We start from the raw sequence: 24,693 nt of genomic DNA on the forward strand, positions 1-24,693 counted from the left end.
ACAGCTATAGACCAAAGAAGAATGAAAAGCCCAGCATCAGCACTGCTGTGCTGCCCGGTAGCTGGGCTGGAAAGCTGGCAGTGATCCATTGTCATGCCCTGCTGCTGAAACTGTAGTTGAGGTGCTACTTGCAAAAAGCTGGTGTCAAGTCTATGATAAAGTAGCACGTATTTGCAAAAGGAGTATTGTGGAAAATAAGGTGGTGGCACAAGGTGCCTTTTTAGGAGGTTCTTTTTTAACGCTAGCAGCCTCTGTTGACTTCAGGAGGCTTGAGTCACTCTGAAGTAACACTGAAGCGGACCACAGCTTTGCAAACTTCCATTTAGCCTGGAAAAGTGGCACCTGCACAAGAAAATAAAATCTCCTCACTGTTAAGCTTCCATGGTGGTTTTGTGAAGTTGATGCAGATGTTTGAAAGAGTTTCCTTACAGAACTCGTGGTAACACCAGAATACTCTCTGAACAGGCCTGGGCCAGACAGATATCTTAAAATCACAGGTGTACTTCTTGTTCTGTGGGTGGGAAATATAAGTTATTAGTGCCAGTAATTCATGTAGAAAGCTCTATCTTAAACTGCATCTAAAAAACAGGATGTTTTTCGACCTCTGGAGTCCAGCTTTAATTTTTGGGGGGGAAACAAAACCTTCCTCTTACAATCTCTTCACAGCTAGTTCCAAATTTCCCTGAATTGTTTATTGACCAGTAAAAAAGAACATTTGCAGTAAAAAGACCTGGGATTAATTCTGTAGTGCTTTCAGTAAAAATCCCTACACCAACGATACAGCAAAAGAGGTGCTCATGCTGTTGCTGGTACTTGAGTGTCTCAGTCTGTAAAAATTAGTAGATACAGTTGATGATGCATGTTAGTATGCTGAAGTTTTCAGTATGATGCTATTCAATATTGATAATGCATGGTGATATGCTGCCTTTAGGAGAATTTAGTAACTTTTTAATTGCAAAAAAGTATCTTGGCTATAAAAATATACCACATAAAAGAAGAATATTAAATGCCCATAAAGTTTTACTGCAATTTTTAAAATTATTTCTCAAACTGCATTGTGAAGTAACAATGGTAGAGGCACCAATGTTGATCATATTCCACTTCAAACATGTCTCACAGGATTATTTCAGCAAGTAAGTTTCTAACATACACTAGAGGGGTATCTTTTGTTTTCGTTTCAGCTGAGCAATATTGGTGTGAAATTGGCATTTTGGTTTTGTTGATTTTTCTGATTATCTCAGGTGAACACTTTCATTTACAGAAAGTCTGATTTTATTTGTTGCCTGTAAAACACATTTACAGCACAGGTAGACTGGAAAATAGCTACTAACATAAAAAACAGCAAGCCCCAAGTCCATGGAAGTCCTTGTGATTGTCTTTAGATGGGTAAAGCTGCTAAGTAAAATAAATAAATATGCAGCAGCCTGTGAATTGCCTGGTGCAATAGCAGTTGTTCTGGTGGGGGTTTTTGTCCAAATCAACAAACCTTTGTATTGCTGATGTTCAGGTTTTCTCCAGGTGCACGTTTTTTTTGTGATGTGTATGTGGTGGTGTTGTTTGTAGACTTTTCTAGATTAGACAGCTGTTTTATGACTTTGATGTTCACGCAAGGTTGGATTCAGTGACCACTGTGGTCATTTGCAGTCCCATGTTCTCGTCTGCTTGGATTTCTCAGGTAAAGTAAAATACCTGCCATCATGGAGCCATATACTATAAACTGTCCAGTGCAAGAAAAGTTTTATCACAGTTCATTCACAGGTAAAGACAAGGACACATGCTGGCTGAGGATTATATTCTCTCTTAACAGTGAGCACACAAGTTTCAAATCAGAAAAGCTCTGTATGTTGTGGTAGGGAGCTGATGCTGTGCTTTACTTATGCTGGTGAGCCGTGAGCTTTGTGAGCAGTGAGCTTACTGAGTTTAGCGAGCAGATAGAGCTGGCCTGTGCAAACAGGCAGTGCCTGCTCCTGCGTGCTCTTGCAGGACAGAGCTGGCTTTTCCTGTGAGCGTTTTGCTGCTTTGCAGTTGGGGATGAAGAAGCAATTCCATCTGACCTTGCAGTGCAAGAGCACTAGCATCTGGGGACAATTCATGGTGGAATTCTAGTATTTCAACAAATATGACTGACTTTCCATTACTGCCTGTAGCAATCTCTTATCAAGTATCTTCTCACTGAGGTAATTTTTCTTGTTAGTGATAGAAGAAAGTTTAAAAAAACATCATCTTGAGCAATATTATTGAAAATACAGTTGATTTGTTGCAAAGAATTAACAAGTACAATAGGAGAAAGGAATTGTTTGGATGATGGTTCATTTTTTTCACTTTAAGCTCAATATCAAGCATTTTTAAACCTTTCAAAATTTGCTTTTAGCAACAGTAGGTTTCATCCCTTGCTCTTCGTTTCTGCTCTTAGAAAACTGCAACTATGATTATTTAATTACAAACAAAAATAGTTTAAACTTTACTCGGATACTTATATTTGTAGAAGTGTTTTCCATCTTAGACTGTTGTAGCATCTCCCTGCACCTTTTAAATTCAGTTTTGTAAATATCCTTTTGATTTACATTGTAATGGAACCTGTAGCTTTATATGACAAGTTTGTCTGAAATATAATGTAAGTCTTCGTGATAAGAAGCAGTTTAAGAGTTTTCAAGTTCCTGTTGAAGTACAGGAGTACATGTTGTAAACAGGGAAAGACAAAATTCTTTTTTTTTATGTAGCTGTGACTAAGCTAGAGCAACGTAGTGACTCCCTCTTACTCTACTGGAAGATGGCTCAGATGAAGAAAATTAATGTCCTGTTCTGTTCCAATGAAGATTATCATAGATGCTGTATTATCAGAAATAATAGGAAATCTATACAATTTCAGTATAGTTTGCAAGTTGATACTTTGTTTTGTGTTGTTTTAATATACATGTATGAGATTTAATTCTGAAGTGTGTCCATCTCCACCTGGCTCCTGGATTTTTGCCTGGTCAAGCTCTGCCCGCTTTTAGTTGTGTGTCCCCCTCCCCCATCACTGCATAACAGAGTTGAATGGGACCAAAGGAAGAGACAGATGTTTGCAGGCTTCCATCTTTACGCTTTCGCAGCACTTAATTACAGTTTCTTGGATCACAGCTGAATTGATATTAATGTGTTTTATAGACATAAAATAAGAACTGCTGGCTTCTAGCATGCATGTTGAATGCCTATATTTTTGCTGTACTTTATAAAAACTGTCTTGGATTAAGTTCTGTGGTCTCTGGCTAGCTGGGTGTGAGAGGGTCATATCAGGATATTTGCACTTCCTTTTGGTAGATTTCTTCTCATCCTGAAGCCTTGAGTGATTCAGTTGAGAGTGAGCCAATGATTCTGCTCAGCATAAGGCATTGAAAGACAGGAGTTTGTAGCCATTATGAAATAAAAAAATTGGAAAAGTTGCTGCTTTTCAGAAAGCCTGGATTGCCACCAAAGCATTTCTACTCAGCTATTTGCCTAAAGACTGCTGACCTTTGAGAAAAATTGCCCTATGAACCCTGAAAACAATTAGGGGAAAAATGAATGAATAATGATACCAAGTCAGGAAGGGGAAAAAAAGAAATATGTCCTTTGTCCTAGTAGGGAGATAGTAACATGAGCTTTCAGCTAGGCATCTTTTTTTGCATCAGTTCTCTGATCATCGTATTTCCCAGAATGTTCAACAGGAATTTCTGTCCCAGGGCATTTTATAGATGGGTGATTTAAAATTTGATGGAGTAGACTGATGAAGTCTAAACTTACGAGATAGAGAGAACCACGCAGTGGTTCATGTTCTCTTAAAGGAAAATAGACTTCTTAATGTGTAAATAACAGTATTGTGGCAATATATCCACCCTCAGAAGTACACTGTTTTGTCTGCAGTGTTTGGCATTTCACTCTGGTTTTGTTGACAGAATATTTTGTTTTTCAAAGATAGCTTGCTAGCTGGCAAGAGAAAACACAAGTACAAAGCATGGATTAAAAAGAAACTTAAAAATATGTAGACAATAGCATTTTCAATTAAAATCTGAACACTGACAAGTAGCAATTTACTCCAACTCCCAGGATTTGCCAGTGTGATGAGTATTCAGTGCTTTCTTTTTCTTTAATCATTATTAGTATACTGAAATTACAAAAGATGTAGGGCATGTTGCATAATGACAAGTTACCAGTCTCCATCATCTCAAAATAAACCTCCTTTGGTGAATAAGCATGACACTTACTGTTGAACACATATTAGACTAACATCTCTGCCTTGAAATTTCTCATGTATTTCTACTAGCTTTCTCGTTTTTATCATAAGCTTCAATGCTGATATTGTAAAATACATCTCTGGTTCAAAGATGTGTTTAACTGATCATTAACTATAGTAGAGTGGCACTATGTATGGATAGGTCATACCATTTTTTTAAACCACATAGAGATAAGTTGACCTTAACCAGTTGTGCTACCTGACGCACAATCCAGCTGTATCTTTGGATTGAATCATAGGCACAATGTTGAAGGAACTATTGCTTTAAGTGAAGCTATTTATGTGATTACGTAAGCTAGAAAAGGCCTGGGAGCTACTTGCTTAAGAATGAAAAAGGATTGGGTTTCCTTCCTCCCATTAAGCAAGTGTTACAGAATTTAGTTTCTTAGGAAAAGAATACTTAGAATAATTCAGGAATTATTTCACATCATAAAAATGGTAGCACTTCAGATACTCAGTAAGGGTCATACTTGTTTAAAAGAAACTGTAAGATTCTGACTGGATCTACTTGGCCTTTCGTTTAGCCTAAGAGCAGCAACATTAATTGGAAATATGTGAAGTATACTAGTTAGTGTAGGAAAAGCAGTCCAGTTAACAGTGTGAAGTCAAATGAAAAATCTCTACAGAAGTGACTTTGGAGATTGCTGGGGATTTTAATGTGTCTTTTCCGCAACTGTAGCTGTACCAGACCTACCATGCTGGTTTTGATAAGGCTATGCTGTGGAAAGCTTACAGCAGCAAGACATCAGCCTGCAAAACTGGGATTCAGTGTAACTAAGCAAGTAGAAAGAAACACTCTTTACCTATCAACATAGAGGAATCTTGTGCAGAGGAAAACCTAGAGGTCCACGAGCAGTTTTGGAGAGTATTGTGAAGAACACATTTATCTTTAGGTTAAAGAATCCTTCTTTATTCACTTTTCACATGAAATTAATGTCTTGCTCCTTTTTAAGCTTCTGGGGTTTATTTCAGAAAATAACATACACATTCATTTTAATTGCTTTTGCTGTGAAATCTGAGTTAATTGTAGATGACTACAAATATCTTCTATCTCAAAAAAAAAAAAAAGGTCAAGTGATAAAGGGTCTTGGGGACTTAGAGATAAAGCTGGATGGTAGTAAACAAGTTATAGTGGGATATTCAGGAGGAAATGGTCTTTTATAGCCAAGAGGATGGCCTTAGAGAGGAACATAAAGATTGTAGGGACCTGAATGGAGTTAAGTGTTGACAGAAGAACTACATCCCAAAGATGGATTGGACATCACTGCAGACAAGCTGAAACATTTCCTAGTTGTTTAACTTCCATCAGGCTGCTAAATCTGCTAAGCCTTTGTACATCTGTACAAGTCTAGTAGCTGACCTCACAAAGTTTTCTGTATGTGACTGCATAATTCTGAGGCTTTTTCTCCCTTCTGTGAGAAACTGCAAAGTGCTAAGAACTGTGCTGACCTTCCAAACTTTGAACAAAATAGTTTTATTCTGATGACTGTCAACCGAGTGAGGCACATATTCCTGGTCTCTGCTACTGTATTTCCAAAAGTTTTGCCTATTGCATTGTGTTACTCATTTAGGAACACATTAACATTGATTCAGTATATTTTCAGGCTTGACAGTGCATTATGAAGCTATTTTCCAGTACAAATTATTTAGTACAAAACCAGCAAAGGAAGCTTTATGTAATGGGTTGTTCAAAGCATTTAATTGGTTTTGAAAAGCATGTGGCTACTGAATCCGGAGCTACTTACAAATTTCTATTTCTTGGTCTTTTGGGGATATTTATCTACTTCTAATAAGAAGTCCTTTTTTAAAAATTATTTGGTCTCATTCCAGAAAGTCAGTCTTTTGCTCTTAAGAAGTTAAAGATTGAAGAAAAAATGCTGAAGGCAAAACTATACAAAGGTTTTTTTGTAGCCCCGAAAAATAAAAGGCTTGATTTAAGCAGTACCAAAAAAGTTTCAGAAGTTGAAACTTTTTTTTTTAATGTACAACTTTATTTGAAATGCACTGATACTTTGCCAGCCAGAACTGAGTGCTGCAGGAACTCCTACCACCGCCTACTTGGCCTTCTGCAATAAGGCCAGAGCGCTGTGGCCCCTGAGCTGACAGACAGTAATTGTACCATGTCATCATATTTTCTTCCACTCTTAGTCTTAGTCTGTGACTAAATCTCTTTTTCATAAATTAAGACTGTATAATTCTGCAGTGACATTATTGCAAATGAAGCAAAAAATAAAATGTGAAGATTCTCCCATTTGCAAAGAATCCACTTGCATGTGTTTAAGCCATGATTTCACAAACAGCGTTTTTGTAGGTATGTCTTTGCAACTAGATGCATGCTTAGTCTTCCCTTGCGACCAGCCAGGTACAGTCCAGGCTTGAACCCAAATCCATGGTGTTGCATTGATGTGGCTAAAAAGTCCAGCTTTCAGGAGGTTCTATTTGCTGAGCCCCACACTGAGTGAAAGACACAGTTTGTTCTTTGCTGCTGGCTTGATTCCAGCTATCTGAGGGCAGCAGCACAGGCTTGCACATGCCAACACGCAGTGGTATCAATTTCCTCTAGTGAAGGAGTTTTCTGATTGTAGAGGATGATACTATTTGCCCCCATTTTGAAAACAAGCTTTTGTGGGAGGCCAAGCCAATGCTCCCAGTCCTGCTCCCCTCCCTGAGTAACTGTCACCAGCACACCAATTGCTGCCTTTTACGCTGTTTGCTTTGTATGTTTTCTAAGATCACAACAGAGAGAGGTAATCTTCTGCAATATCAGCATAAAATACTTCTAAAGGCCTTATAGCTTGGATATCCTTCCTAATATTACTTAGCTTTCAGCACATTTTGATCAGGTGCACTGTTCTGTGTTGCCCTACTGCACTCCTGTGTTGTTTGCAGGTCTTTAAAATATCCTTACAGTATTATTGATTGTAATATGTTAAATATTTAAAATTTTTATTTTTATTTTTGCAAGAGGTCCAGGTATGTGAGGACTCTATAAACCTTAATCTTATTTTAATCTTCAGCTTAAATTTCTCTATCCTATTTTATTTTCCAGGATGGAAGCACTCTGATTTTATTTTTTTTTCCTGCTAGTATTTTTTGAGTTTGCCAAAATTTTCCAGTGTACATACTGCTGCAAGATGGTTTTACTCGGTTTGTTGTCCTCCTTGATTGCACTTAGACCAGCTTTGTTTCAGTCTCTTCTTGAAAAATGTAGAGGAACTGGTAAGGACACTTGAAATGCTATAGCACTAAGTGTGAAATGGAACAGAAAATAACACTTTGGCCACATGCTGGTGGGGAGTAGTCTGCAGCCAATGTGTAAGCCCTGTTAAATATAAAGCGTAAACTTGTCCCTTCCCATTTTTGCAAAAAACATTTCTATTTCTCAGAATAACTACTGTTTATAGATGATGCAATTGTTTGCTACAGACTGTACACAGCTAAAATATCCTAACAGAATTCACCCTCTCCTCTTGGCTAAATCAGTCTTCATGATGTTATTTATTATGGGTCATTTGCAGTGATCTATTTTTAATCAGTAAAGAGCCAGGTGTTAGGCTTTATTCTACAGTTTGGGTTACGTTTATATCCATCTATTCTAGGAAAATAAGGGTGCCTATCTGTTTGCAAAGGTTAGAATGGCCAGGCAGTATGTATATGGACAAGTCCCAGGGAAATCTACTTTTGCACAGTTTAGAGGCAGAGTAACTGGGCAGGCAGCACAACCGTTTGGTTAAAAGATCTCATTAAACAAAAACAGAAGAAAATTATTAGTGGCTAATGGGACAACTATGAGCTACTACTCCAGGTTTGTAATAGAAATAATATTTGGGTTGTTGTCTTGGTGACTGACTGTTAACCTTTCACATATAGGTACAAACTGTGCTCATCTAAGAATGGTGGGTGCATCAGCTGGTGTCATTAGTTTAAATTGGTAGTGAGAGGGATGTTGTCCCAGGTTTTCTGCTGTGCCTTGTTTCTTGTAGAACATGAAGTTAAAAGCTGGAACTTCAATTTTATTCCTCGAGAAACATTTATATTCTACATTTCTGGTCTGTATTTTTAGTCATTCTGTTAACACAACATGAGTTTAAAATCTAAATGTAATTTACCTACATTAATTATGATTAACTATATAGTCAAATAGTACGTACCTTACCAAAAAGGGGGGTTTGTCCTCCTTAATTCCCATAACTCTCAAAAGAATCCTCTCCAACTTCCCTGTAGTTCTTCTTTTCCCACTACTTCTGTCAATAGTCTTTTTTATTCATATACAGAAGTTTGCTAGAAACAGATGAGAATCTTGGACAGAAACTGGAAGTTTGGGACAGTGCAAGCTGGATATTGTTATTAATATAAAGCATCATTTTCACAGTCATGATCAGTGATATTTTTAAAACTTCTGAATCGTCAGCTCATGAATACAATGTTCTTTGTACTGAAAAATGGAACAAAATGTGAAAGCCAGGTTACCATTAAGTCAGTAAATTATTGTTAGTTAGCAGTGTAATGTGGGTCACCGTAAACTCCATTTTTCCATTTACCGTCTGCAGATTTGAATGTGTCTTTGACTAGTGAGATTTCCATTTACAGAATCTGTGGAAAATGTAATAAGATACCTCTGAATCTATTAATTATTTATAAGTTAATCTTACACTGCTTATCATGACTTTTTTATTTAAAAAATGTTATGTTCATAACGTTTCATAGCAGATGGAAGCCACAGAAGGTCATGTAATACATTTGCATATTACAATATGCCACAGAGTTTGTGTATGAAATCAAACTTCAAAGCATCTGATTTCTGGCTAGGATAGAAGGGGAGGATGAGAAAGCAAAAGGAGAGCCATACTGGATCAAATCAAGACCATGTTTTGTCCAGTATCACGTCTGCACAAGTACATGTAAGCCGATAGCTAGAGACAAAAATAACTGAGCAAGCATATATAATATTTCTCTTCCAGTTTCTGAATATTTCCAGCTGAGGCCATTTCCTGAACCAGATGTGTGTTCTGTGTGGTTTGTAACCTGCAGTGGGGTTTGTCTTCCATTAACTTTTTCAGTTACCTGTACATAACATTTAGGATCCAAAATGTCCTTTGTCGACAAGGTCTACAGGTCCATTGCCTGCTGTGTGGAATCATCTTCTTTCTGTTTCTGACTAGTCTGACCCATCTAACTTCTTTTGATTCCTCTAGCTTTATTTTCTAGAAGAACACATTATAATTATTGCTGGTTCTAATTTGACCCTACTCAGAAACACAAGAATTTGGGGAGTTAGTAGCAAACAGACAGCATTTTTTATTCCTCTTCTAGTTTGCTTGGTTTTGCATTTCACATTTTCAAACTTACTGCTATAGCTATGAGGATTAGAAGTGTATTTGTTAAAGTTGCAAGATTTGAGTATATCACATAACAGATTTAGGAAACTTCAATACCATTTAGTATAGTCAATATGCAGTAATAATCACAGTAGTTGTCACTACTGCGTCATTGTGATGAAATTCCTTGTCTGTCAGCAGATGATGGAATGATGATGGAGGATACTGTGATGGAGTGTATGGAGAACAGACTGCTTGTATAACCTTCAGTAGCTTTAGGAAAAACTAAATCGGAAAAGATGAGCTGGAATCTGTGGCCTTTAATATTTCGTATCATAATACATTTAAAATATCATCATAAGTTGAAAAAGGGGGGGAAACATGCCTCTGGAGACCTCTAGAAGGATGTTCTGTCCATCTTATTCACGGGCTAAAGTGAACAGATTTGTGGAGGTCTCTAAAAGGCAAGTCAACATGTTTAGATTTTGCATCTACCATTTTTTCTTCAACTAAATAATGAATTTAGACACTTACTTGAGCAGGTGATCTCATTAGAACTGTTTTGTTGTTTTAAGAGGTAGGTTGGAATTCTAAATGATGTCACCTGAATCCCACACATAGTGTCAACAATAATAACAGCAATTATTTTTACTCTGAAATGTAACAAAAGAAGATTTGAACCAGTGATAACTGGAGTGAATTTTTAAAAATCAGTTTTGTCGATTTTAATTATGCTTTGGTGACTGAGAGTAGGGAAGGAAAACACCTATTGCATGTGAACAGGCATAGCAGAATTTCCTGAAACATCAATGTTTAAGGAAGACAAAAGTTGCATGGATTACTTTTCCAGCAATTTATTTCCCATCAGACTGTCAGACATTATTTTTTTCTTATCACTTGCAATGAATCTTTTCTGAAGAATAAAAATAAAGTCTGTTTTAGTTTGTTCACTTCTTTATATTTCCTGCCTCTGACTGGAGGAAGGAAAACTAAAATAACACAAATGAAACTTTTCCTTTTTTGCTGTCCAGTGAAACTGGAAACACCTACTAAGTCATAAATAGTCTTCTGTGATAATTTTACTGCATTAAGCAGGAAATAAAATGCTGAGAGACAGATCAGCATTGACCACTTGGGAGCTTAATTATAGTAACATGCTTTCTATGAGAATATCATTGTCTCAATGGTAACGCAGAGGTATTTTAGAAACAGGACATTATTGAGATGCTTTGACATGCAGTAAGTATTATGGATTTGGGTATTTTTGTGTAGCTGTTAAATGTCACCAAATGAACATGAAATGCTTCTTTGAAATGGAAGTTGTGTATAATTGTGTTTTTAAGCAGTCTTGATGTTCTACAAATTCAAGTAATTTGGGGGTTTTGTGAATTAAATACACAGCTCTGCATTAATAGACTCGGTGGCTGCTTTTGAAACTGAATTCAACAGAATTTGTTGATGGAAGAGGTCACCAAAGAAATAAAAAATAAAAAAAAAGATAAATAGCTTTATTTTTATATATAAATAGTAATTTTGGCTTCTTACTGACCATCATGGTGGATTATGATTATCACTTCAAGCTGGAGTTTTTACCCTGTATAACTCTTTTTTCTGAAACTTGCTATACAGTCATATTTTTACAGTATTTTTGCTGATGATGATCACTGACCTTTAGGGTATGGGAAATCAGTATGAAGAAGCACCTGCTTTCATGACTGATCTCATCATAGCCCAGCACCACCATTATAGAGCAACATTTCCTAAGTGGGTAAATGTTGGGTTTCTGCAAGTAGTCACATACGTGTACTTTTAAGACAACAGCATCTGGTTGTATTAAAAATTTATTCTGTTCTTTTACAAATATGAAAGTTACAGGTAGTCTGAACAGAATTAAGAGAAAACTATATGCTTTTTTTCTCTAATATAGATTAAAATTAAATAAATCTGAAAGCTTTTCCTCATGTTTTCCTATGTGTGCCTTCTGCAAACAGTTGAAAATTAGTTAATTTGAAATTTCTGAAATCTTGAGAACTACTGCCTTGAAGGAGGGAAGGAACATTTTGTGTAAAATTCTTGCATTAGAAATGCATGGAGTAAAAGAAGTAAAAATCACTAAAAAGTTAATTTATTTACCCTTAAAGGTAATAATATTTTATTTAATGCTATTTGAATTGTGATTTACAAATGAGTGATGCACTTTGCAAAATAAGTTTTGGATACAAAAGCCCAGTTGTGAACATCTCTGAATTCAGCTGTGTATGTATGTGTGAAAAAGTACATTTTAAGTCTCTTACCAGCCATGATAAATATGCCCAAAATGCCACTTTCAACCCATCTTGTACTGTCAGTTAAGTCATAATTGAACCTTGATTTCTTAAGAATCTTGGGGTTGACATGCATTGCTACATATTCCTTTTTTTTTTTAAAGCTCTCTTTCACCTCATTGGCTCTTCCAATGTTGATGTGAAAAATGCAATGACCTTCAGTGGGCCTCTGGAAGACATGTTTGGGTACACAGTCCAACAGTATGAAAATGAGGAAGGGAAATGGTAAGCTGCTTTTCTTTTCTTAAATGGAAACTCCAAACTTAGGTATTCAGTGACTCAGGCACTATACTATTATATTTAAATATGCCCAATGTCTAAGGGTCAGATTCTGTTAGTTGTACTTATTAAATTAATGCACAGTCCTAAGGAAACCTGGAAAGATTGGGAGGCTGAAAAATCCAAATTTATTCCCTCAAAGTCATAAATGAGTTCACAAAGTGGGTGAATTCCCTCGCTGATGGAACTGAGAATGTTTTGGTTTATGCCTGAGCCCTCTTTTTCCCATTTACGAAATGAAATCTTTATCTTTTCCTTGTGTAAACATATTGGCAGTGAAATTGCTCCTATTTTACCTAGCTAATATGTATTCTGTATTTTTTTCCAAAGTTTTTTTGGCAGAGGTTGTTGGACCTGAGGTTTTTAACTGGTGGGAAGATTTCCCTGTCAAAATACTTATTAATACAGTACTCCGCCTTCCCTTGTAGAGGGCTAATTATGTCTTGCAATTGGTAATATATTTGCATTTGGGACTTGGAGCTTTCTTAACCTGTCTTTTCCTTTGTATTCTTGTCCTGAATTAGAAGTTGTATTTTGGCACGTTTACTGGTATCACTGCTTCTTGGTCTTTTGATAAACGCCTGCTTGTGCTTTTCCTGCGTAAAACAAATTTCACAAGCTAACCACTGGGCTGCAGGACTGAAACTATGATTATGTGGTAAAAGGTTTGGGAACCCTGAGATCTGGATCATTTTTTGCAGATTGCTCTGGTTTTCCCAGGGCTTTTCCAGTAATTTTGACATTCTTAGTAAACCGGGGACTGCTGCGGGCAGCCTGGGATGACAGGCAGGTCAGACAGTTCTGCAGTGCCTGAGCAATCGACCCCACCAGCACTGGGGCTATCTGACTGAGAGTCTGTCCACCACGGCAGCACAGTGTTCTCCGTTAGCCATGGGATGTTCACAAAAATGAAATTGCAGAGCTTGCTTTTGAAAATGCTAGCTCTCAATTACCCAAATGCACATTTGCATGAGGGTCATGGGAGAATAATAATGACCTTCTTTGAGCTAATTTAGACCTTCAGGAAATGGTATCCATTCTAGGAGCTGGGATTTTGCAAAGTAAGCTGTATTGTTATAAACTGTCCGGAGATGTTTCAAGAGCAGAAAAATATTATGAGCTGAAAATGGTAACTCTTCCAGTAGCTGAAGGAAGACAGGAATCTAAACTAGTGTGCTAGATCTGAACATCTCTGAAATTAAACTCCAGAGCTGCTGTCAAGCTTTCAAGTTGCTTCCAGTGTAGCAACATCCAGAGCAGGGAATCTGTAGGCTGACAGTTAAAAATAAATAGGCAAAGCAGCCTTGTGATGCTTTGTCAACTGCTATGACATTACCTAGATACCACAGATAGAACTTTTCGGCAGCAGATGTTCAGTGAACATGGCCACAGTTGTTTCTCAATAAAACTGGGATCCCCTAATAAAATCCTTCATGCAAAAAAAAAAAAAAAAATAAAAAAATCTTTCAGACCGCTCCTCTCTGTTCACGGGCCTCTCTCTTTCTGAGAAAAGAACAGCACAGGGACATGATCCCGGTGAGCAATCATCACCTCCTGTGGGATGTCAAGCACACTCAGCTTCTCTGCAGTTAAATGGAAGTCAAGGATGCATGAGAGGCCATGGTGCCTGTTTCTACATTTTGGCATAAAAAATACACATTATAGCATATTGCTTGAAAGAGCAGTCAGATCCAGCATGTACTTGGAGTGTTTTATTTTCCTTTAGAATTAATTACTTTATTATAAATGAAAAAAATCTTAATGGATCACAATGAGTTGTTCCAGTATGTTTTTTTCAGAAGCTGGCTTCTGTACTAGGTTTAAAGTCTGCTTTCTGTCTTTTTTAAATCCATAGGTTGCATTTTACCTACTACATCATTCTATTCAAATATCTCATTCCTGGACTCATTAATTTATGATTAAAGGTTGAAATGCTTCTCTCAATAATGTCACAGTCATCTAAGTGTACAGGAGCAAATCTTACTGAACTGTTACTCTTAATGGTAGGATTTCTCTTTTCAGTGTGTGCTGTGAATTCAAATTTAATCCAAGTTCTTCCTTATGCATTTCATGGAGCCAGTTTTTATCTGCTGGGTGATGCTGGGCTATTTAGTGTAGCTAGTGAACATCTGAGAACAAAAACAGTGCCATCTCTAAACATTTCCTGCTGAAAACTCGATTTAGGAGTGGATGTTAATTTGTAGTGCTTACAAAGTACTATAATAGTGATATTTGATCACACCAAATTTTGAAAAAAAAATGCACAAAATAAAAATCCTTAGTATTTTAAAAATTTGAAATGTCTTTTAATAACATTTTTTTTATTAATGAGAGGAAAAATTATGTATTTTACACAGCTGTCTCATATTACTTCAGACTGAATTGTTCTGGGTGCTTGTGACCCTCTGCTTTGACATTTGGTCTCAGCATTTAAAATACACTTTCTTCCAAAATATTTTTAAGATCAGGAGATATTGAATAAAACAGATATTTCCTTCTGTATTACTTTTAATACTTGTCATCCACCCACCAATATGACTTTTATTTTTCACTGGAATTTATTTAAATGTTATTCTGTTGTGTAATTTGGTATATAGGCACATTTCCTTTCTGTGTCCTTATTAAAGAGGAGACAGAATGGCTGCTTTCGCTTGTATCTGAACTAGCATAACAGATACTTTCCTTGCTCTCCATCCTGTACTTCTAGTATAGAGCTTGCTGCAGCTGTGCTCTCTCTGTAAGTTTTATTTCCTGACTTTGGTGCCTTTTAAGAAAGAAGAAATTTCAGGTAACTTATTTCATTTGCAGGGTACTTATTGGTTCACCATTAGTTGGCCAACCTGAGAAAAGAACAGGAGATGTATACAAATGCCCTGTAGGAAGGGACAACCAATCACCCTGCATAAAACTGAACTTACCAGGTATGAAAGAAAATAAAGCTGTGTCACATGGAGGAATAATAAAGGTCAGATCTTAGAAGGTTTTTAGCTAGTAAATATGCATGAGAATTGTTTCTATAAAGAAAGCTTACTCAGGACTCCAGCGCTAAATGTGAAGTTGTGTTTGCAACATCAAAATTAATTTGTTTTTAAAGCTTCTCATTGGGCTGTGGAAAACATGCTTATAATTTTACAATGGGTGTTTGGCTGTATTTTCAAAACTTTATTATGGCTGGCATTAGTTGACTGTGGTTGACAGTCCTGGCCATGGAGCATAGATCCATGGACTACCCTTTCCAAAGCTCTCTGAAGCAAACAAGAGGCTTCATAATGCCATCAGTAAGCTTCTGATGAGAACATAACTAGCCAGAACTGCGCTGATGCATCTTAATATGATACAGGTAAATATTAATAATTTTCTTGCTCAGGTCAAGAGATACAAAATGTAGACAGGAAGAGACTGCCTGTTGATATGAATTTCACTAAATACACGTCGTATTTTTTATCTCCTCTTTTCCTTTGAAAACCTGAATGTCAGTAATGTAACGTAACAAATATAAAAGCTGACAAGTCATTTATAGCAGGACAAGGTAAAAAATGAATGTTTGTTTTCTAATTAACAAAACTGTGTGAACATGAATCCTTGCTTTCGTTGTGCTGTTATTTGTACATTTTTTCTTTTTTTGTGGTTCAAGAAAACTATTTAAGACAGCAACCCAGACAAATTTTCTGGGATAAAAGCCAGTCTCAGAAATTTTTCTTGGTTGTTGCAATTGAAGGAGGAGGAGGAAGGGTGCTAAAATATTTGATGAAACCAGTGTCAGTCTGGGTGTTATTTTAGAAGCTGGAAGCTCCATGCTAGGGGATATATACTTTAACATTTTGTTTTTATGTTCCCAAATACTTAACATTTTAATCTATTTATAGCTGCTACTTCAGTTCCTAACGTTGTGGAAGTAAAAGAAAACATGACTCTTGGAACAACCTTAGTAACAAACCCAAAAGGAGGCTTTCTGGTAAGAAAGGACTTTTTGCCAACTTTAAAAGAAATTTGTTTTTTCCTCAGGTAGCATAACAAAAACATTTCACCTTTTTCCATCTTTTAAAGGCATGTGGACCACTTTATGCTTACAAATGTGGGCGTTTGCATTACACAACTGGAGTTTGCTCTAATGTCAGCTCCACTTTTGAAACCATCGAGGCAATTGCTCCATCTGTGCAAGGTATGCATGCCACAGGAATTCTCTTGTGTGTCTGAAAATACAAAGTGCCAAACAAGACAAATGTATACACATAGGCATACCAAAAATTATGAACTGCTTAATTTAGATACCAGCATTACCAAGTTAAGTAAATGTTTTCATTGTCTGTATATAACCTAAATTCTTGCTACTTTTGGAATTTATCTCAGTATAAACAATCATTAGAGCACTATGTAATATCCAAACACAAATGCTAAAAATAGTTGCTTATGTTTCTTACTTTTGGCCAAAAGGCTCTTTTTAAGTAATGACGGCATGTTAAGACCTTATACAATCCCAATTTAGTAGTATAGCTAAAAATCTTAAAGACCTGGTCCTTTGGAAAAATCAAAGAGGAACACCTAGACATTGAAAAAGGTAGGGGTCACTGGTAAATACTTCAGTTTTGTGATCTAATCCCATTCTTAAATTTCTCCCTACAAGTAAGTGCTTTGCTGATAAACAGAACACAAACCATGTGAAATAAAATGCAAAAGTCAATGAACAGCATTGGCTTCAAACATGTTGCTTCAGCACCATTGCAGAAGGATATGCATTTGTTTCCAATCACAAAAGTAACTGAGATATATTTGATCCTTTTTAGTATCAATTCTTACATGACAATTTGTATTGCAGAGTGTAAAAACCAGTTGGACATTGTCATAGTCCTCGATGGGTCCAACAGCATTTATCCATGGGAAAGTGTCACAGCCTTCCTAAACAGCCTCCTCAAAAACATGGATATAGGTCCTCAGCAAACACAGGTAACATGGTAGATATTTTATGGTCGCTTAATTTGTGAGGAAAAAAATAATTTACAGGAAATGGGATGAGAGCATCATCTATGGAGCAATTCAGTTCCAAGGACTTATGGCAACAGGGTACTAAAATGAAATAGCTGAAACCGCAACTAAGTCAATGTCTGCTGCCAAGTAGCAAACTCAGGGAGGCTCTTCCTCCCCACACCACTCAGGCAGTTTGGAGAAACAAATTTTCTAAGCTAGAGACGAAAGTTAAGTGTGTTAAGTGAGGTCATTTGAACCTCCTTTCCCACTTCCTTCCTCTCCACAACCACTTCTTGTCTTCTTTTGTACTTCATAGCACAAAAGTAATTTCTGTGCCTCTGAGGTGCACAAGCAAAAAGCTTTGATTGTAAGCTTTTTGGAGTAGCATTCAGTATTTTGTACTGTGGAGCACTGAGCACACAGCTTTTAAACATTTGAAATCATAATTAACGAGTGGCTGTTAAGCCACATGTTATTAATGGCAAAAGCTGCATTTATGTAAGTGGAGAGTGCCAAATTCCCAGCTGCTATAAATCAGCATCATTCCATGAGAATTAATGGAGCTCCAACCAATTACTCCGGCTGAGGATCTGACATACGTTTCACAGTGCTGAACTGAGTATGTAAATAGCAATTCCAGCAGAACTCGGGGAAGAGGGAAACATTGACGCTGGGATACATTTTTACACAGAAAGCTTAATTGACAACAACAGAGCAAATTGGGTCTTCATTTCACTTCTCCCTTTTCCCCTCCCAAAATGAAGGATTTTCAGGGATCCTGTATAATATTTGATATATTGTAGGTCAATATTTTGTGGTTTTGCTACTTCAGGTTAGCTCCTAACGTTAACTTCTGCCTTCACAAAGGAGCATCTGAGAAGGTGTAAAGATGTCTGCAAAGAGTATCCCTGTCATTTTCCAAGTTAATTGGGATTTGTGAGTTACCACTCAGCTTCCCTGTTGGCTGTACTGAACACTGGCTGATAAAATTACTACTTGTAAACTGTCAACTTTACAATTGTGTCCTGTTATTTTAAACATGCTGTTCTTCCAGATATTAGGAAAAACACTTTGTCAAATTTAACAGAAAGGAAAAAAAAAAATTCTTCCTGGTCCCTTAAGCTGGTGATTACCCAAACATGTGCCATGTTGGGAAAACACTTAAACCTGAACTTCCCAGTATGGGGCAATGGCTGCATGGAGATCATCACTGCCTTCTACCGAAAGGGCTTCATGGGGATAGCACACAGGGCAATCAGCTCTGCTGCACCCTCACCCCTTTCCCTCACACTGCAATTCCTAAACTTTTACACTGCCACACCTCTGTTATGTTTTGTTTTGTAATCCTGCCACATCTGTGTGGCTCAGCTCATGCCGAAAAGGTCCCTTGCTGGCCTGCACTCCAGCAGCCTGCCATCTCCACCTACAAAATCTATTCTACCCACAAGCTGGCATAGCTACCCCTCCTCTCACATGTACACTTACTCACTTGAGAATGTCAGCTTTGGCATCTGGTTGCTGCAGAGCAGAAACATTTGAGAGGGAGATAAGAATGAGATAAGGAGGAGAGAGGCTGAAAATCTGGAAATGGAAGGCCAAAGCTAGGTGGAATTTTCTCGGTTTCTCTTGCCTTCCCAGAACATATCCCATCTCTCTCCTCTCCTCCCAGCCCTCCTGCTTGGGAGCCCTGGCACAGCCAAAGGTAGCAACAAGTTTATACTGTCTCCTCCACTCACGTTGTCTCCTTTCTCAGAAACTGTGTTTAAATTACTATTGAATGGGGAAGAGGAGAAATGACAGAGCAAGCTTATTTCCCTCCTCTCCTCTGGGATCACAGAATAGAAATAGAGGAACAATTGTTTACTTTCTCTCTATTTAAACTGATTTTTCCATGTTCATCTTTTGTGGATTGTTGAGCACATAGAAATCATGGACTTTCACTGACTTCAGATTCCTTTCCTCTTGCATGGGAAAGGAATGAGGTAATTACAGAATAACTCCTTAGCAGTTTGAATGTCACTTGTTCAAAACCATGTTTTGATTAGAGGCTTGTGAGATATTTTTTTTTCCACTTACTGCCTCCATGAACAATGGTTGTTAGATTTGTGGCAACTCAGAAGAGAAATTCCTCAGTGTTCCATGTTTGGTAAATTTGATATTGAAAGCCTGAAGATTCAGATGTAAAAACCTGAAGTTTATGATATAGTTTTTTAGAAGTATTTCCTTCCCTTCCTCTTTCTGTTCACAGAAAATCCACAGCAATGTACTGATGGTTAAGATGCATAGCCTGAGCTTAGGGAGAAAAGAAGGAAAAGTAACAATAGAAAAGCTGAAAAGGAAGAAGGAATTAAATAAGAAAAAATGGTACAAGTAGGAAAAAATATTTCTCCTGGCCTTATTCCACATTTTAATGTAACTGCAAAGCAAGGTAGTTTTTTTCTTTTTTTTTTTTTAACTCTTGTAGAGGTAATTGTCTTTTTAATATGAGCGGCTTATTTTTAATCCTTTACATATGAGCAACCTTCCGTGGTAGAAGAATATCAAAAGAGAAAGCAGAATACATTCAATTTCAGCTTTAAACCTAAGTTGGAATGGCCTTCAGAAATTTTCAGAAAAGTTTTATTTCTCCATTAATATATGACATGGGCAGTTTTAAGTGTTTGGCCTGCACCTTATATTATCTCCAAAGGGACTGTATCACTGTATTAATAAGTAATGCCATGTCACATCTTATAATCTGTTTTATCTCCGGAAGAACAGAAGCCTATTAAAGAGGTGTTAAAAAGATTCAGGATGAAGAAAGACTTTTGCAATAGTTTACAAGTAATTTCTGTCTGAGTGCCTGGTAGCAAACAAAATGTAGCAGCATTAATTCGATTTTGATTTGATTCAGTTATCTTTAGCAAGCTCTCTATACAATCAAATATATTATCCATTAGTGCTTCCCAAGGGATCTCTGCTTTTCTTATATATTAAATAAGATTTAAATACAACCAAAGATATTTCTGATTTTTCTCCACATCCCAATGGTGAAAATCCTAGCATATCTTTTCCATGTACTAAATGGTTTCCCTTTCATTTTGTTTTTGTTCTTGTTGTTTTTTATCAACTAGATTAGCTTAATAATTTATTGGGAAAGCCAGAATGTACTTTCTAAATAAGAGATTTTACTCTGTTATAGAACAACAATAAATAAATGCCCTCAGAAATGTTTTGTCCCAAAGCAGAATGGTCCTTTACTTGCCTGTTCTCTCAAACATGCTTTTTCACAGGAACTGAGGACAATTAAAGAATTATTCCCTTGTGTAATATAAAAGCCATGGAATGTTAGGGAAGGGAACATAAACTTAGGAATTACAAAGATGTTCAATAGATTATAGTCAGTAATTCTGGGAAAAATATTGGGTTTTCTGGAGTAGAGCAGAATTATGTCCTTCTGTGTAGTACTACTGCATTTCCCAGATAACAAGCAAATCAAAACATACAGTGTCTGTAAGCATTGTTCTTACGGGCTTGCTGAAGTTACGCAGTTTGAATAGGTTTATTGTCCCATAAAGGCACATTTGCATAATATACATGTGTCATTTGTAATTTTCCATTAGATTAAAAGGCTGCAAAAGCTCAAACCTTCGTTGCTATCTAGTAGAATATAATTCCAATTTTACAAAGTGGATCTGATTCTGTTACCCAGTAGGAGACTGGAACATGCCTTTTAGTATTTGGTCAGTTCTTGGAAGCTTATCATTACTCTTTGCTGAGGAATGGCTCACCTCTGATGCCATGAAATATGTAGAAAATTAGGATCAGTGTTTTCAAAGCTAGTGCTAAGGAAGGGTTCCAGAGAACAATTGTATCCCATAAGATAACCATATGCCCCCCTTCCTTCCTGATTTACAAGCTATGTAACACAGTGCAGTTTTCCAGACTCAGATGTTCTTCCCATTCACTTCCTTAGAAGGAAATGCTCAAAATGTTTACTTGCTGTGATCACGGATGTTTCCTTTCTAATAGGAAATGATACAACTCAGCATGTAACCTCTTTTAGGAAAATGATAACACCAACATGGGTCTCTAGAATCATGAAAGATGGGCAGGTACTTTTCACACTGGCAGTAGTCAATAGTTGATTTAATCCTTGGCATCAATAAAATCCTCAAGGCTGCAGATCAGAAGCCTGTGAATCCACAGTGGCAGGCTCCCTGGCGTGCAGTAGTCCCTGGCTACATGGTTCTGCATGGTTCTGGAATACTGTTAAGGCACTCCTCCTGCTCCAAAAGACTAAAAATAATGAAAGCCTCTTGTTTATCACTAGTTATTGGCAGTCTTTTTAAATGTCTAGCAGCATCCTGTTCAGATTATTCTGTATGTCACTTTAGATGTGTGCTACAAAATAGTTGCTTTGGAGGGAACAGCTTAAAAATTTCATCTTCAGCTTGGGGTTTAGTCAATGCCACAAGATTTCCCTGAGCGGCAATACAGCCTGTGCCCCAACTTGTTGTGTGAATACTCTTGAGGAATATTCACTGCTGCCCATGAGAAAACGAAGCCTCTGCATGCTCTTGGCTGTGGGTGGAAGAGGGCATGCCTTCGACAGAGAAGTAAAGCATCTTAAAATGGAGCAACCTGTTGGAACCTTGAACATACATCAGTTTTTCCAGATTTGGTTATATTTTCAAAAGGATACAGAAAATAAGTGTGATAGATTTTGCTGCTACATACCATTACAATTACAGTCTTATAATCATATGTAACTAGCTTTTTCATTGATGTTTAGTATCAAATATTTATCCAACTCTAACCCCCACTACAAGCAAACATTGTGCAGAATCTGAGAGGCTATGAAAGTACCTGAGAAAAACACCCATAAAGCAATTGCAAAGTACATACTAAGCCACTTCTAAAATAATATAATGGCATAATTATCCCAGAGGTCTTACTGATCTTCAGTACCTAAATGCTAAAGTGCTTTTAATAATAGATGTGTGAGACATGAATGCCATGTAATACTGCATTATCCTAAATAACACCTATAAATTGCTATGTGTAACATAAAATTGAAATATGCTAATGGAACAGTGTGTGGATTTCTTCCCAGTAAAAGCTGTCAGAAAACTGCCAGAACATTAAAACTGACAGAGATGAATGAAATAAATTAACTAATATTTAAGAATATTGCTCATCTTATTCCATACTTTTTTTTGCAGCAGGTTTCCTCAGGTATTTTTTGTGGAGTTCCAATCCCATGCACTGATCTTTCACGCAAAGACTTGTCCTGTTGAGGTCATCTAGAGCCTTTCCATCATCCTTCCCCTTTTCAGAATCCACCATTTTACTCCTGTTGTCCCCACTGGCACTTGTCAGGTGTCTTTCTTTGGCTTGCCTCCTGCTGGAGAACAGCTGTTTCCTGGACTGCCCTGCCGTCTTCATCAAGATAAGGGTACCTGGGTCTTCCTCTCATCCTGAGGGCCTAAATTTGTCATTGCAGTGTTGTTTCTAGGCTAGCTTTAGGGAAAATAAACTATCAGATGTAGGAATATTATATTTGGATGGAATGACAAGAGTTGTGAGTGAATCATGGCCTTGTGCGCTACAAGGAAAACTATTCTTAGAAGTTGTGACTGGTGCTTAGGACATCGGTCTGCCTTGGCCTAGAGGAGAGAAAAACTGCAGCACAGATCACTGCAGGTCAGGAAGTGCAAGGAGCAAGGCCTGCTTTTGGCTTTGTCCCTATTTTCAATAAAAACAATTCAGAAACTTCAAAATGTTTCATGAGATTGAGTGTCTTCTAACCAGTCTTGCTGAAATGCTTACAAATGTTTCATACTGAGGTGTCGTGGTTTAACCCCGGCCAGCAACCAAGCACCACCAGCCACTCGCTCACTGCACCTCACCCAGAGGGATGGGGAAGAGAATCGGAAAGGAATGTAAAACTCAAGGGCTGAGATAAGAACAATTTAATAATTTAAACAGAAAAAATAAAGAGCAATAATAATAACAACAATAACTATATAATTATAATAATTATAATAAGAATGCTAATAAGCAATAATAAACAATAATAATAGTTATAATGGAAACAATAATTGAAACAGAATAAAAATGAAAGAACAATAATATCAATAATGATAATAACAGTTATAATGAAAGGGTTGGGAAAAGGATAAAATCCAAAGGGAAAGGGTGAAAGGGAACCAAGTGATGCACAATACAACTGCTCACCACCTGCTGACTGATGCCCAGCCAGTCCCTGAGCAGTGATCCCCAGGCCCCAGCTAACCCCCCAAGTTTATATACCAGGCATGGCATCCCATGGTATGGAATACCCCTCTGGCTGGTTCAGGTCACCAGTCCTGGCTGTGTCCCCTCCCAATTTCCCGTGCCTCTCCAGCCCTCTGGCTGGCAAGGCCAGAGAAACCAAAAAGTTCTTGACTGAGTATAAACATCACCCGGCAACAACTGAAAACATCAGTGTATTACCAACATTGTTCTCACATCAGAGTCAAAACACAGCACTGCACCAGCTACTGAGAAGAAAATTAACTCTTATCCCAGCCAAAGCCAGGACATGAGGGAAACGCACATAGTTCAATTCTTTTCCTGGCTGTAGGTAAAAATGAGAATTTACCCCATTGCAGCAGACATAGATGTTTTCTTTAAAAAGAGTTGGTTTTTTACATGAACTGTGTGTTTCAGGTTGGAATTGTTCAATATGGACAGACTGTAGTCCATGAATTTTTCCTGAATGCATACTCAACAACAGAAGATGTGATGGCCGCAGCCACGAGAATACGCCAGCGGGGTGGCACACAAACTATGACAGCCCTGGGAATAGATACGGCAAGGTACACTCACAAAATATTGTCCTGCACCTAGTAGAAACAAACATAAACAGACCTGGTGACAATTCTGATTTTATAAATTAAAAATTTTGTGGTTGACATCTGACTTCTTTTTAGCTAAGTAAAAAAAATTTAGGAGGAGGGTGGATAAACAGACTTTCCAGCATCTAGAGCAGTTGTATATGACATCCTGGAAAGGCAGCTATCTGTCTCTTGATTTGAAGAAGCAGGGAAAGAGACAAGACATGGAGCAAAGTTGTAGTCCTAAGCAAAAAGCTGACAACCTTTGATGTCCACACAGAGTGGGTAGGAACTGTGTGTGTAGAGGGGTGAAGAAAAGTAAGTTTTTTCAGAGGAAAAAAGGAAAATATAAAACTTTTTAATGTTAATTTGCCTTAATTTTGAAGTTAAGATTATTATGGGGATTGAGCCTATCTTTATCAGAAAGCCTAGAAATTTTATACCAAAGTCTTTGAAGCTTCTGGGTCATTGGGACATTAAAGATCAGTTGTAGTAGTAGCATTATTTAGAAATGCTTCCTTTACAACAAAAATGAAATCTGACTTTCATAGAACAAACAGTAAATGCAAAATGTTTCAGGCACTTTCAAACTGTACAATGTTGTCCGGGTACATTTTTTCTTTTCAACCTTTTTTCCCCTCATAACAGCATGACTTTATTGCATTCATCCTTCCCCAACAACCATTTAGTCAAAT

The 24,693-nt window shown here is 37.2% G+C and overlaps 1 protein-coding gene across 1 annotated transcript in view; it reads left to right on the top strand.

The window, feature by feature from the left end:
* ITGA1 (integrin subunit alpha 1) overlaps positions 1 to 24,693 on the top strand; it is a 76,938-nt gene that overhangs the window by 16,904 nt on the left and 35,341 nt on the right. Inside the window, exons 2-7 of the mRNA XM_014283876.3 lie at positions 11,999 to 12,119; positions 14,982 to 15,094; positions 16,040 to 16,128; positions 16,221 to 16,335; positions 16,990 to 17,117; positions 23,832 to 23,980. Of these exons, the coding sequence (XP_014139351.2) occupies positions 11,999 to 12,119; positions 14,982 to 15,094; positions 16,040 to 16,128; positions 16,221 to 16,335; positions 16,990 to 17,117; positions 23,832 to 23,980 (715 nt within the window). The remainder of the gene's footprint in view (positions 1 to 11,998; positions 12,120 to 14,981; positions 15,095 to 16,039; positions 16,129 to 16,220; positions 16,336 to 16,989; positions 17,118 to 23,831; positions 23,981 to 24,693) is intronic.

Source organism: Falco cherrug, chromosome Z, assembly GCF_023634085.1.
Source record: "Falco cherrug isolate bFalChe1 chromosome Z, bFalChe1.pri, whole genome shotgun sequence".
Classification (NCBI taxonomy): domain Eukaryota; kingdom Metazoa; phylum Chordata; class Aves; order Falconiformes; family Falconidae; genus Falco; species Falco cherrug.